This window comes from Lepisma saccharinum, chromosome 26 (assembly GCF_977018435.1).
Source record: "Lepisma saccharinum chromosome 26, izLepSacc3.1, whole genome shotgun sequence".
Lineage (NCBI taxonomy): Eukaryota > Metazoa > Arthropoda > Insecta > Zygentoma > Lepismatidae > Lepisma > Lepisma saccharinum.
In genome coordinates, this window is record NC_139254.1 from 11001661 (window position 1) to 11017943 (window position 16283).

At 38.7% G+C, this 16283-nt stretch overlaps 1 protein-coding gene across 2 annotated transcripts in view; it reads right to left on the minus strand.

Moving 5' to 3' along the window:
* Positions 1-16283, minus strand: part of cwo (transcription factor cwo) — a 95789-nt gene that overhangs the window by 32266 nt on the left and 47240 nt on the right. For both annotated transcript variants that reach the window (XM_083112420.1, XM_083112421.1), the window contains exon 2: positions 9610-9672. In XM_083112420.1, the coding sequence (XP_082968546.1) occupies positions 9610-9672 (63 nt within the window). The remainder of the gene's footprint in view (positions 1-9609; positions 9673-16283) is intronic.

The following is a 16283-nucleotide window of genomic DNA, read 5'->3' on the forward strand; positions in this document are numbered from 1 at the left end:
TTTCCCTTCCCTCACTCGCAATATTTCCCTTCCAACCGGTTTAGGAGAAACGGGATATCACATTTCGCCTAAAATGGCATGCAGCTATCGGATCTGATCATAGTTCAATGAATCTGATTGACGGGTGCTGATAGCTAAGCCATTAGGCAAAATGGGATGCGATGCGATCCACAGGCGTAAGTTGGGGCCAAACTTTGTGGGTAGAATCGAAAATAGCGCCCAGGACTACATAACTGTTACATTTAAGAATTCATAAGAATTACTTTATTTCTTTGCTCTTCATTTGCCAGATTAAAAAAAAAAATACCGGAATGCCAATTCCAGAGGCGTGTCCAAGTGGGGGGGGGGTTAGTGTGGGTCATAACCCCTCCCCTTTGCACAAGTATTCCTAAAAAAAATGTGAAAGGCAGGAAAAGATTGCAAAATGAGTACTGAAAACTAAAAAAAATTTCGTAAACCACCTTCTTTCCAAAATCCTGGGCACGCCAGTAATTCTCTTGCAAAATGCACTCAGTGCAAAAAGGCAATTGAAGACACGCAAAACCAGAAGAGCGCGTACGATTCTGTTGCACGACACTACTCAATTACATCCGTTCAGCTCCGTCGACAAGTAAAAGTTTGCGTTCAAACTAAAAGTGTACACGAGTGTCGCTGGCATCGCGGCGGCGGCTTCTGGAATTAGATCGCGTGAAAGGGCAAAGGTCACCGCTAGATGTTAGTGCGGTATTGCGGAAGAGATGGAAAGTTGCTATGTGTAATGCTAATAGATTCCACGACTGCTGGTCTTAAAAACTGAACAATTGCTGATTGCAGCTCCTATTTTTATTAGTAATGCTAGAGTTAAAACAACGTCGCACTCGTACTTCCTGTATATGCTCTACCTACTAGAAGGATAGCGTTTGTTTCTTGCACGTGGAAGGTTCAGAAAATCCATTCTAGAACAGTAAATTACTAAATACTAGGCAGCTGTGGCCTGGCCCCTTCGGGCCTATTGTAAACGGAACCATTCCATGCATGTTATCGTAGGGCCGGGCCCGTGACCACTTTTCAATTTTACTCCAATCTATTCGCGATTCCAGCGTGACATCTAGCGGGAGATTTTGGAATTACTCTTTCCGAGAAGGCTTGCTTCGTCTTGTGTACGCAAGAAAAAAAAACAGGAAAAATACCTTGATTACTGAGCAAAAGGTCTAGAGAAGCTTGAAACTAACGATGTCACCCAAAGCCCCCTCCCTTATATTTTCATTTGACAAAAAAATCATCTCAATTCAACGTTACATCATATAAATCATCCTCATCGTCGCGATTAGCCAAAGTGGCAGAATAGCGACGCTAAATAACACAAATAAAATCAAATTGATTCGAATACACAGACACGCTAATAAAAATATCCTTAAGCTACGAAATATTTTCATTTTGATTGAGGGCCTCCCCGATGGCGCAGCGGTAGCGTCGTCGCCTTGTAATCAAGGGATCCTGGGTTCGATACCCGGTGGAGGCACAAGTGGTTCGGATCCCACTTTAAACTGTAGGTCCAGTTCCGATTAGCATTACTGTGCATAAAGTGGACTTAAAACAACAAATCAATCAATCAATCATTTTGATTGACTGGTTTGGTTTATTTCACTTTGCTTTCTGGCTAATCGCGAAGTTGGAAATGAGTGATGATATGAAATTAATGAATGGACACTCACAAAAACCTATGCCCAGGCCGGGAATCGAACACGGCACCCCTGGAGACGCAGAGATTGATGTCCTAACCGCTCCGTCGCGGAGCCCTGCGAATTTGGTCATTTATAAGTCATTCAATCAGCTGAACTATGGCATACATTAGCTACTACAATACAATAATATCTTTCTAATCTTAGTAGCTCTTGAGCGATTGATTGGATTCGATTGTTGATTACGACTTAATCGAGAATACGTACATTACATCATGTTACCAGTGGCCATTGCTAATAATAGTTATTTTTTTTACTTCAAAGGCAGTGCCATCTACTGAGATTTTCAGAAACGATCCCAATTCTCTTTTCAAAAATCAGTTTTCCAGAATCCTCACGTACCTATCAGCCACAATGCGTAAGACCACTCGGGTAAATTGAAAGCAAACCGTATGCAGAGGAAAAAAAAGACAGCCCTTTAGGCTATACGGGTGCACTGTTGATGTCTGTAACTATGGTAACATGCGTTGGAGGAATGAGAGCAGCGTAACTATAACGACCGTTGCCCGAAGGACGCGGTAAGGTCACGTGATGGTGAATTACAGATGTGAGTTGCAAATGTGTTAGAAGATGAAGAATTACGAGTGCATTACTGTTTTTTCGGTTGATGCATGGAGCTATGTGATTGTATGTGGAGTTCAGTTTTTGATTGATTGGTTTATTTTACTTCCCCCGTGGCGGAGTGGCTAGCACATCGCGCTACAACACCAGGGGTCCCGGGTTCGAATCCCGGCCTGGGCTTGGATGTTTGTGTGTGTGTCCATTCATCAATTTCATCATACCAGAACCCCCAAATAATTTTGCTTAAGAGGATCTATGTATTATTTTGCTTCTCTTGTAAAGTTTACTCTGAATTGTGCCACAGGAACTTAACTTTAAATACACATTTGAAACGTTCTAGACCATCAACTTGGGGGGGGGCTGAGACAGCTAAACCATCAACTTTGGGGGGGGGGGCTATGACCAGAGACAGCAAAACACATGACTCATTACTATATACTAAGTATGTAATTATGAGTATTGTTAAAATGTTTACTAAAAAGATTTTCAAAAGACGATGTGCATGAACTAGGGTAGTGGATGGGACGTTTGGGCTACAAATGGCTCTCACATGACATTCAGAACGAGATCATTGATATATTAGGGAGATCTGTTTTGCGCTCCGTGGTAGCAGATATTAAAAGTCGGGAATATTTTGCTATTCTGGTTGACGAAACTTGTGACATATCCATCCGTGGACAATTAATATTCTGCATTCGAACTGTGAATAAAAATTTTGATATTTTTGAGGAATTCATTGGCTTTTATGAGATTCCGAATACTGAAGCCAAAACTTAAAAAAGGGAAAGAGTGAGTCATTCATTAATTTATTTCAGTGATCAGAGCCCCCCCCCCAATAATTTTGGCAAGTCGGCGCCCCTGCTCACTCTGATAGCAACGGTCGCCCCCTCCCCCTGGCGTCCTCTACTATCCGCCCCCTCCACCTTTGGTACCATCGTACTTCCGTCCGTCTCCACGTGGTGCCACCGAACTCCTGTCTGTCCTCCTCCCTCTTCCTTCGATAAACCATCTCCCATTTTTAGTACGCTCTACCGTCCATTTTGATACGATATAGCGGCAGTGATTTATATCCACACCCACTAAACACCCATACATTCTTCACAAAACCAAATTTATCGCCATTTTGGTTCTAAATTTATACTCACACACTCTGAAAACGAACTTGCACCCCAAGATGGAAAACTATGGAAAAAACCCTGTATAGCGACACCCACCACCACCATCACCACCACTCTTTCTGTCTCCAATTTCTTGCCCTCGCAGTTGCAAGTTATTGCTGGCATTGGTGGGAGAGAGGAAGAATTGACCTTATCGTGACTGCAATTCGAAGAAGTCACGTGGTGGCGACAACGTCGAACATAGAATATCCCGAGTCTGTAATTTTCCCTGGTTCACAGCCGCCCATAAACCATACACTGCAGCACGTGACTGCGTCAACAAGACGCGATAGAAAAAATGCCAAGACTTGCAAAACAAATGGCTGAGCTGCCGTGCGAGATGACACTGTTAAGATATGAACAAAATAGTGTAGCAGTTTTCCTAATATCAAAAGGTAAATAACAGTTTTAGAGTCGTTATTGAATCAAAATGCCTTTATACTTTATTTAAAAAAACAATAATAAAGTTCCTTTGCGAAGTATTTTTGTTTCATTGCTTTCGTTATAAAGTTCTACAAGAACGATAAGATTAGGATAGACATTGGTATGCATAAGTATCACCATGCAAATTGTCCATAACCACACATTTTCTCTCTCTTTTAGCCAATGAGGGCTTCAAGAATAGGGAAAAAACGCCAAAGAAGCAGCTGACACTGGAGTCCATTACTTAATAAAACGTATGACGCAAGGCAAAAATTTACCAAAATAGTCGTGGACAAATTGCCGGGAAATACTTGTGCATCATACTGTACAAGATGAGAGAATATTCTGAATCTACAATCCTTTGTCCATTGTAAGAATAAAGTCAATGTAACCACACGTGGCTTGTGAGAAATCCCATTGGTTGTTCCAATGGCAGCTGCGCAGTAATCTTGCGCGTAGGAATATAGCGCATGTGGTAAAAGCTGCTACATTGAAGTAGTGGGACCTTATGTTCTTATAAGCTGTAGCCTCCCCGATGACGTAGTGGTAATATCCTCTCCTTGTACCAGTCTCAATTAGCCAATCTGTACATAAGGTGGACAGAAAAAATATATATAATTTTTGTGTACAGTCACAGGCAGTAAAAATGACACATTCATCCTGAAATGCTCGCTTCCATGGAAGGTGTTATGTGTGTTGCCTAACTGTACGGCGGCGGTAGGCGTTGCCATTGAAAATTTGATATTAAAATTCACTTATCGCCGTAGAATTAGGCAACACGCATAACGCCTTGCAGGACGAGCATTTCAGGATCAAGGTTGAAACGTCCTTTCCCATTGCACTAATATTTATTGTTATTAATTACCTTTTCTCTTGTACAAATGTTTATTGTTCTTAAATCTTAATTTCTGTAATTTACCTATCACTGATAATGTCAGGATAGTGACTAACCTGTATATACTTATCTTGTTAAGAGCTGTTGCCATGGCAATTACGAGTGTGTTTTGTCTTGACTTTGAAGTTCGGGCACGGTTTTTGAATATAGTGATCAAGTTGAATTATAAGAAGTTTAATTTCTTTGAGTGACATGGATTATATGTTAGGCATATAAGTATTTAGTTTGCAAAGAAGTAAAATAGACTTCCTTTTTCTTAGTGCAAACTTAACTTTGATTTTATTTGACGAACTAACAGAGAGATATTACCCCATACCCTGAGAGGCATCACGCGAATGCTTTCGAGTCTTTCATGTGAACTTGTTATTTGCTCTTTTAGTTAAATCATGTTATCTTGACTAAACAACGTGTCAAGGTGTCCCATTTTTACTGCTGTTGACTGTACATAACTTCGTCCTTGCAGTGGATAGGGAATAAGTTTCCTGCGAATAATGTACAGACATTGAAATTTTACAGTCATCAAGTAAAGGTTAAATTGTTCTGCGAACATCACATAATCTTCCCTCAATTTTCCATTAATCTTTGACTGAGTAGTTACGTGTGGAGAGGCACACTTCCTGTCCTACGCACGCAACCGCCACAAACACATTGCGTAACTCGCGAGATGCATAATGGAAAAGCACGCATGCTTTGTCCTTCGGTAGTCCCCAGCCTGAGTTCCCACACATTGTGGACAGATGGCAGCACGTGAGTGGAAAAGTTGGGAGATTTCGCCCCGTTTTCACATGCTTGTTTTGACAAGCAGAGTTCTTTTTGGTGTTATTAAGGAATCTGTGAATTAAGTGTTTATGCTCCAGAACCATTCCAAAAGGAGTAGTGTAACAGCATTGGCGGTTTTAAAGGTTTTCTTTGATTGGTTGCTCCACGTCCGACCAATCACAGCGAAACAGCATAAGCGCTTTTAAAGGATGCCTTTTGCTCCACGACCAACATTGCCAGGTCCTTGATCTTAATAAATTTTGCAACAGCGTGGCCGAGCACAAACTACCGTGATTCGAATGTAGTTCTTTTTTCACAATGATAAAAACATACTGATCGACCCTCGTATATTTTATGTAGTGTATATCGACACAACCTCACTTTTTTTTTAAATTAACGTTTCAGAGTTTGCTAAACCAAATTATGCAATGGCTGGGGGGTAAAAAAGATCTAAAATTATGTTTTAAAGTAGGATTCAAAATGATACGGAAAACACTAAAAATGTCAACCTATCTTCAAGCAGTAACTTCTTTCATTTAGGCATCTCTGGCGCTTGGATTCGAAGCCACTGTGAAGTTGGTGTTCTGCATGTCCACACGTTTTTCCCTGCATCAATTTCACCATTAAGCCTACGATTCATCGTCGCGATTGGCAAAAAAGCGGCAGAAAAGCACAGGAAAATTATATGCTACTTGATTCCATTTCTAGTATTTCGGTCATGGTACCAACACTACTTACAGTCTTTATCTATTGCTAGGTCATTGTCTCATTTTTAAAAATGTAGGCGAAATTAGGGGGAAAAAAAGAAATATTGAAGAAATTTATGCTTTTTCTACATGATAATTTTTATTCCAGCGAATAATTTTTGATTCAAATTACACTGGAACTATTTTTTGAAAGCATTTTAAATTATGTGTTAGAACACAAAACTTGTATAACGTCGTCGCCTTGTAATTTTTTCTCTCTCTCTCTCTCTCTCTCTCTCTCTCTCTCTCTCTCTCTTTTTCGTGTCTTTCTCTTCGTTCTTTCGTCTCTTTCTCTGATTTCTTTCTACTCTACTTCCCCATTTCTCTCCCCATCTCTCTCTTTCCTAGCTTCTCTCTCTCTCTCTCTCCTTCTTCCTTCCCAGAGGGAGAGACAGAGAGAGGAGAGAAAGAGAGAGAGATAGAGAGAGGAGAGAAAAAGAGAGAGAGAGAGAGATTTCACGGTGGTTCGGATCATACTTTCAACTGTAGGTTCAGTCCCGATTAGCGTTTCTGTGCATAAAGTGGACTTAACATAGTTTCCACTTCCACATTATGCATGCTTTTATCCATGACGAAAATGACCATGAGTGTTATCCTCGGGAGACAGATGATCCCTGTTGGAACTGTGTTGAAATCGAATGCCTCTTTTAAATACACTATTAAAGATGGTTGCAAATTTATAATATAGCACATGTCTTCTTTAGAATAAAGAACCATAATTTTAATATGTTATAACATTAATGGCAGTCCTACCTTCATGGTAATGAACAAATTATAATGCTGAAATTCATTAAAAAGTACTAGGTAATGAAATAATAAAACTCTAAATTTCTTTAAATTTTTCTACGACGAAACTTTGCATTTTTCTGATTTCACTATCATTTGCAATCAAAGCTGTTGAACTTATTAAATTTAGTAAAGTGGTCTACAGAACGAGCAATGCGTAAGCTGTCTTCCGAAAATCACGCTTCAAAGTGATTGGTAGGGTCTCTCTGATTGGCGTAGAGGTAACGTCGTCACCTTGGAATTAAGGGATCCCGGACTCGATGCCCGGTAGAGGCACACAGTGTCTCCAATCCAAGTTTAAACTGTAGGTCCAGTCCCGATTAACATATCTGTGCAAAAAGTGTACTTAAAACAACAAAAAAACTCCAACTCACTCAAAGTGATTGGTGGCAGATTCTAAAAGTCTGTAGTACACCGATTCTGTTTTGTTTCTTTCCCCTCTTGATAGTCTGTTGTAGCGGTTGTTGATAACACAGTGAACTCATTACATCCGGGGGCCTCTCCGATGGCGCAGTGGTAGAGTCGTCGCCTTGTAATCAAGGGGTGCCGGGTTCGATTCCCGGTGGAGGCACATAGTGGTTCGGATCCCACTTCAAACTGTAGGTCCAGTCCCGATTAGCCTTACTGTGCATAAAGTGAACTTAAAACACCAACTCAATCAATCATTAAATCTGCATGGGTCTTCTCGTTTCGTTTTGATGAGCTCATGGGTATGTCAAATTCATTTTCCAATATTTTGGCAGAACTTCACATTAACAAAGTGAAAAAAGAAGTGATTTCACTAATGAACTATAGTTATCACCATTTAATAAAGCGGATCGCGACACATTCACGCGCACATTTTCCCCAACAAAACTGCTATTCAAGTCTCTATAATGACAGCCAGCCAATCAACGGATCCCGGGTTCGATAACAGGTCCGAGGCACGTACGGGTTTGGATCTCACTTTAACTGTAGGTCCAGTCCCGATTAACATTTCTGTGTTGTACTCTAAAACAAACTTAAACTCAATCAAACCATGATAGCTCTTTTAAAGTTCAGAAAAACCCTCATTGTTGAAAGGCTGCATTTATGTTAATACTGGACGCCGCTATTGTTTGTAACAGTGCTGTCTGTATCCATACACGTCAAGGTGGAATATCAAGAGAAATAACATTGATATATTTCTTTGACTCCTTGGCCGGAACGTGTAGTTCCCGTAAAATATAAAAGCAATGCTCAATCTTTAGTCTGTGAAATTAATGCTGTTAAATAATCATAAAACATATCGCCACAATTCAATGTAGGTGCTCATATGATATATTAATTAAATAATACAATTTACATACTCAATGGGTGGGAAAATTAGCCCTGATTGGGATGTGTCATTCATGACCACTTAGCCAGAGTGTGGAATGGTTCAAGACAGGGGGGGTGGAAGTGGAAATCCGCTTCTCCCCTGTAAATCGCACAGTGAACCTTCCGTTGGATTCTGTATCAAACCCGCCACAGGAGTAACATATGAAAGTTTCTAGTGTTTTTGTGCAGTTTTTCTCCCCTTAATTATTTTGTGCATGTGTCGCATGCGTTTGGGGGCTAATGTTCGGTTCTGGGGAAACTTAGCACCCCTAGTCCCTACCTAACTACACCCATGGACTTAAAACAAGAATACAATTAAAATTTCATCAGTTACATTTTTGTGAATAAAAAGGTACAGCATGAAGGTTTACTGTATTCAAAATAAAATTGTTTGATGTGTTCCAGACTGACTGAGTCATATCACGTGTAGAGGGAGATTATTTCCATAACATCTTTGGCTGTTATGCATTTGAAGCTTCGAAACGAGTCACAACTCGCGTAGCAGCCAATCATCGAAGCGAGCCACTGACGTCATCTCAACCCAGAACCTATCGCTAAGCCCCATGCTCAGGTTCTACACGCCCACTAGGCTCGCTAGACAGACTCGCGTAGTCCGCTGGAGATATTCCGAAAGTAATTCGACTTGAATTTCCTTCCACTCCGAATCTTAATGCCACCCTCTTACATTTTCTTGGGTTAAGACACTGTGCCTAGAATATACATTCCACGGAAGGCGAGAAAACAATCTCCCTCAGAAATTTCACCTACAATAAAAATGAACAGGAACAATTTGTCTTAGGCATTATCGGTTTCTCATTTTATTACTCACCCAGTAACTTTATTAAATATAAGTACCAAGTTTCTGTGAAATTTCAGCTACTTAAAAAGCTCAAAACTGCTTACAATATTTTGAAAGAAAAAAGAGAGAGAGAGAAGACATTTCGGTGAGAGCGGTTAAATCTTCATTCCCGTTTAAATACAACTTACTTACAGACACCTAAGTAATTCATCGTACCATATCAGTGAATAGTGTGTTTTATGTTCCATCTTCCGGCAACATAATGAAGGAATGTGACATTTTGAAAGCAGGAAAGAAATCCAAATACTGGGCCATTTGCAAAGGTTAAGGCCGCGGTTAGGCTGCATGTTTTTCATGCAAAAAGGTTACAAAAACGAAAAAGCTGCTTAAAAAGTGACATGCATAGAAACTATAAGACACTCACCCATCACAATACCGAAAGATGGTGCCCTGTTCCTCCTTGCAGGGCCTTCTTGTGGCAGACGAGCTATGGGAAAGAAAAAAAATCAAATGAAACATCAGAAATACAATATATTTAATACCAATAAAAAGACAGACTTAAAAGTCACCGTGCACCTTATTTCAATGGTCAAGAAAGGAGGAGAAAAGCCCAATATGGGTTTGAAAACTTATTCAAATAGTATTAGTCCTAATTAATAAACCTGGCAAGACAAATGCTTAGACGTTCTGCAAAGACAATAGTAAACATGCAAATTTGTAACAGATTCATATCTAGTGATCGTGGTGTTCAAATTGTTAATGTCTTCATTCGCAAGTATCGTAAGTTAATGTAATTTCCTTATGATAATGAACATTACGAAAAGAACATTTAATATTAACTATATAAATGTATACTAAACTTAAGCTAACGCTTTTGAACATTAATTTACAGTATAAGCAAAACAAAGCCGATACAAATTAGAAAATTTAGTTGTTTTTGCTTGGTTTGTATAATGTCTACTACACTGAAAAAAGTTGACGGGAGAAAAGTATTAACGATCATTAAATAGTTAATTAATGTAATGGTAATGATTCAGTTTTTAAAAATATATCTATAGTGCACGCAACTGTAATTTATAATCGTTATATTGGGAGTAAGGAGTCATCTTTGCAAAAGGCACCCAAGAGTCAAACTTTCTCCCGCGTAGTACACCCTGAACTGATTTTGCAGACTAACGAGGCTCTGGCGACGTCTGAGTTGTCCATGTGTATTTCTCTCTTAATCCATTCATCTTATCACCACTCATCTTCATCTCCGCGATTAGTTAAAAGTGGTAGAAAAGTGACGTAAAATTAAACAGGTCAATCAATAGTCATCTTCATACACGATGAAATATTCATCCTCCCCGATGGCGTAGTGGTAACGTCGCCGCCTTGTAATCAAGGAGTCCCGGGTTCGATACCCGGTGGAGGCACAAGTGGTTCGGATCCAACTTTATCCTGTAGGTCCAGTCCCGATTAGTGTATAAAGTGAACTTAAAACCAAACGCAAAGACTTTTAAATATGCCTACATAAAATAGGTCGTGTCTCGTATGCCTCCCCCCCTCCCCAAACTTAGAGAAGACTAAAAAATAATACATGATTAAGTTCAGTCACTACATTTTTGTTATGAAGCCATACAGCAAACGTTTGGCATGATGGCATGTGCGGTAATTCCGCCGCAATAGCTGGTCTTGGACGATTTGATTGATGTGTACAGTTTGAAGAAAGAAAAACGTAAAATTACTTTGTGTTGAGTCAACAGTTACTGCTGGGGCATCAAAGGAACTTTTCAATTTAATTTTTCTAAAATTTCTGAAGCTTACTATTGTACCGTAACTTTTTAAAGTAATAAGAGTATTGTATCAATAAAAAAAAATATGAAATGCAAAATGCGATAATCGTACTGTTTTGCTTCTTTTAAAACTGACAACCAATATACTAATTAATATTTGTTTACTTAAGCGAGGAAATTTAACATTTTCAAATCTAAAAGGCCTAAAACTCACTGTTTTTAAGTTGTTGTTATTTTTAATTTCCGGGGGGAGGCCTCCGAACCCCTTATAAACTAGGGGATATTCAATAACCCTCAGGTACATCATATGCTTCTCCCAGTCTGCCCCCCCAGCAAAAGCTCAAACTCCACCCATGCTGAATGACCATTTTATACTGAAACTGTAACACCAGGTAAACAAAAACATAAAGAAAACAAGATTGAACAGAAATAAACTTTAAAAGTTACACATATGTACATTCTTTACGATTGTCGCAAACTGTTCTGGGAAGAGAATGTCAACATTTGGAGGCAGGTTATTGCATAAACGAGGAAGCGTACAACATAGAAGAAGAAGCCTTTAGTGGGATTGTGAAATAACTTTACGTTGTGGGTTGGCCTTGTGGGTACTCGTAGATTAATGCGAGTACTCGCAGATGAAATTGATTGATTAGTAAATCTATTTTAATTTTACCGTTGGTGATTGAATAAAATAATAAATTATTTACTTTACGTAGCATTTCTGCCACTTTTGGCTAATTGAGAAGATTAGGATAAATCTATCTATATATATATAAAATGGATGTGTGTGTGTATATATATATGTATGTATGTATGTTTGTTGCGGCATAACTCTCGAAAGCCTGGAGCAATTTCAACCAAACTTGGTACACATATGACTTACAATCTGGAAAGAAATACTGTGAGGGTAAGACACCCCTGGCACCCCTAGGGGTAGGGGGTGGGTAGGGGTGACATGTAAAAATAATCGAAAACGACCGATATTAGTGTGGAATCCATAGTTTTCGGGGTCGCTCCTGGAGGTGAAACTAAAAATGTTGTTTTGAGTTAAATTAATATTATAGTGAATCTGTAAATAAAATTAGTTACATTTTACACTATAGTTAGAATTCATTATTTTCCTGTCTAATACAAGATTGAGATAAATAAATCCCCGGGCAACGCCGGGAAATCAGCTAGTGATAAGATAAACCAGAGGAAGGGGCTATCACAAACATGCAGGGACAGCCCAGAGGATTATACAGACCATGGGTCCAGACGGCACAGCCTCGCTAGTCTGCAAAATGCAGTACAGGGTGTGTCTTGCGAAAGTGTCACCTTTTACGCACTACCATTGGTGATACTGTATTATGAAAAAAAAAAATCATATTTGCTAGTTCGCGACGAGTGTGTGCTGGCTGGATATACAAAACAGACAAAATATATGTTTTATAGTGGTGTAAATTGGCAGGACGACTTAAATTTTAACGCTACAATATTGTAATATCTACAGTAGTAATTTCTAACACTGCTAAAAGTTACTCTGCCCCAAGTTAGCGCGAAGGTGGCATATTGCATTCATTATAATTCGCGGTCACTGTTGTGCAATTACACGTAACAAAGTTTCATACATGTTCCGTTCAATATGCAGTTTCTATTTCAGTGTAACGTATAACAATTAACAATCAACGTGTTTTTTTGTGTTTTTTACAGTTAAATGCAGTAAAACCTCGTTTATCCGGACCCCGATAAGCCAAACTTCGCTTAATCCGTTCAGGAGAAAAAAAAGCAGAATGCTAGGTTTTAAATGTGGCGAGAAGTCAACAAAGAAAAGGCAGCCAACCACAGACGAAATTCTGTTTCCCGCCGACTTTGTACTGTACTGTATTGTGTATTTAGGCCTATGCCCTTTAATACACCATAATAAGCATGTTTTGTTGCTATAAACCGAGTTTTAATGCACTTTCTACTGTTCTTTTAGGTTATTTCAGTTAATCCGGACTCTCGTTAAACCTGTTAACTTATCCACCATTAATCCGGATTAACGAGGTTTTACTGTATATACGTATAAATAAGCTGTTACTAAAACTTCGACATACAATCCAAATAAGTCGTCGTTAATCGTTATGTTATTAATTCAAATACTAGTGCAAAACGTATATATGAACAGGTTTCTCAACTTTTAAAAATATGTGAAAGAACAATTCTATTTTTTAAAAAAATATGTTAGTGAGGATGAGGGCGTGATGTGGCTGTATACACAATCTTCAGTATATATAGACTTTGTGCTGAAAAATGTAAGAAAATTAAAGTTATAATGCAATATAAAATAGTTTTTATATCACTAATTTACGAAAGAAAATTAGCGTTTTACATCTGCGTAAAAAAACTGGTTTTCTACAAGAAGTAAAGCGTAATTTACGTAACGAGTAAATTACCTTGCCAACCATATTCGCGGTTCTCAATTTGGAAAAGCCCACACAGCCTGTTATCCGAGAATTTATAAACTAGAGAATGAAGAAGAAAGGAAAAATATCGCGTCACGTGTTTGCTGTCTCCATGGGCGAATCGTCAAAACGAGAAATGAAGCAACCGACAAAGTCCGAGATGTGTTCCACCAGTAACATTTGGTCGTCATGGTAACCTGCGAATCCGATCTTGAAATAGAAAACAAAATAAAAAGTTTTTAAAAAAATGCGGTGTAAAAATAAACTATGACGTGCGTCCCTTTCTGGAAGTATCTGGGTCGTGTCATGCTGTAATACCAGGCGGAGGGGGAAGGGGGGGGGGGTGAGCGCTGTTCACTTACGTTAAGCAAGGTCCTGCCTTGCAAATAGGGTGGCAGTGGGAAAAAAGCGACTTTCATTTGTTTGCAATGTTTTCTAGTGGCTGCAGTGTAAACCCGTTTTTGCTCGAATAGCAACTATTTTTCATGTCAGTATCAATCTGCACATAGCCTAGTGGCGTGCCCAGGATTTTCGAAAGGGGGGTTATGTATACTTTTTTTTATTAGTCAACCCTCATTTTGCCATCTTATCTTGCCTTTGTAGGGTCACTGGGACAATGGGGACCCCAACTAACCCCCTTGGGTACGCCACTGACATGGCCGTATATAGAGAGAAATAACGAGAGATCAACTTCAGCAGCCCAAGGATAGTAAAATTTTAATAGTTACAGTCAAACCGTTAATAATAACAGTAATAGTCTAACTATTGATTGATATTAATGATTATATTTGTAAAAGTGTTACTAATTGTTAGGGAGACAAATTTATGGTAAATAAAAACTGAGGAGAGCGGTAAATAAAATGTTAGATCAGCGGTATATACCAGCGGTGGGAAAAAAATTGGCACTCTTTCATTATGAGAGGAAACAACATAGTACAAAAGAGCTATAAATTGATAAACTACTTCATTTTTATGTACTGTACACATACACAAGTACTTAGCTGTCCAACCAAAAAGAAAACATCAACACAAAATCACTTCATTTCTAAATTTCTAAAGTGATTTATTCATTGTATGTATTTAAAGGATATCCTTGCTGTCCAACAAATAAAATAATCACAAGTGCACAAAATAATCACAAGTGCACATACACAAACACATGTTGAAAATCACATGATGATAAACAAAATTCATTCATGACTGAACAGAAATGGCACCATTGTTTCCCTTGATGTGCGGGAACAGACTAATCTTATCGCTGCTACAGCTAGCAAGTTCAATGAAACTGGAAGTTGAGTAGACATTCGGGCAATGAAAGGCATGCAGCTTGACAGGGAACAAAGTTTTCGAACTGAGATTATGTGCATGGGAAATCCAAATTTCCAGCGTCTTCCTGATGTGATCGAAGATAAAACGTTCTTCAGCTGCAAGTGGTAGGAAACTTTAGGCAAACGTTTCGTTACAAATCGACAGTTTGCGCGCACAACTTCGATTGCCGGTTTTTGCGTGTTTTCTACTTAATTTGATGATATTTCACAGTTATTTCGTGAAACAGCGTTCATTTCGTGGAAAAGCACACATTTCGCATTACTTCGCGAATAAAACTCATGCATATTTCATCATTGGGGGTGTAGTTACATTCAGAATGATCAAAATTGCATCTTTTTTTTCACATTTCGCGATTTCGCGCATCGCGAAAATTCAATGTACCTACTAATTGTTATTACTAGGGCTTGAAAGTTGAGGAAAAATCCTTTTTTTTTCCTAGTGTCTGAAGACGAGGCCCAACATAATATATGTTCATTTTGGGTCATTGTAGGCCAGAAAAAGGTGGGTTTTATTGGTCCTTTTTTAGAACTTCACCTTCTTTCGACTACGTTTTTACTGGCCATTCTCAATTCGATTCATCATCAGTTCATCACCTCTTAAACATCCTTTCTGTAGTAAAGAAATAAATAAAAGAAAGAAATAAATTTATTTGAACCATCCCTGAAACGAGAGAAAAACATTTTTGGACGACTGAAGCAGGTACGGTACAAGGTCCTTTAACCGTAACTTGTCTGGAAGGTGTAAGTGGCAACTTTCGCTTGTTGTGAAGCTTTCAGCACGGTGTATAGGACCAGACAGCACACGCCTGAAAAGATCTCAGAGTCAGATAAGGAGGTGCCGCGCATATTCATTAAATATATAATTAGAACTGAAGTTATTAATTAATTTGGATCACATTTATACGTCCTTTTCTCCGTTTTTAGGTTCATTTTTGATATTTTTAGGTCTTTTTATTTTCCTCTATACTCGAGGGGCTATTTTAAACGCGTACAAACATTATTTGAATTGTACCCTCAACGGCAAAAGAAATAGCAGGCGAGTTGTTCATCATTTCAGTGGGCTTGTTTTCCACAATAATTGAAATAAAGACGTCAATAAGCAGTGGATACTATCTGCTTCTCATCAACAGAATTCCATATTTTAAAATGACACAGGAAGTAGAATAAAAAAAAGAATGAAAATAGGATGGACAATTTGCCTAGTATTATCTTTACCGTTGGCTGTACATCGTTCCTTAAGCCTAAAATCTTGTTACGCTGATTGTTGATCAGGGTTCTTCCGGCATTCAACTGATCAGCACCATCTGTTGAGCTTATGTTTAATTACAGCCACTTTGACATTAATTGACGACTATTGTTGTTCAAAAGACGCTTAATCCAAACCTTGATGGCTTAAAACATGAAAACCATGAGGGATATTTATATTGGGCTCTAGCATTATAAAGCTTCGTCCACTGAGATATTCTTTCAATCAATTTACTCCATGCAGAAAATGCTATAAATTAACTGGAGGAAGTCAGCGTTATTTCTTTCCAGAATAGCACGTTTCATTGAGAAAAATACAGTAAA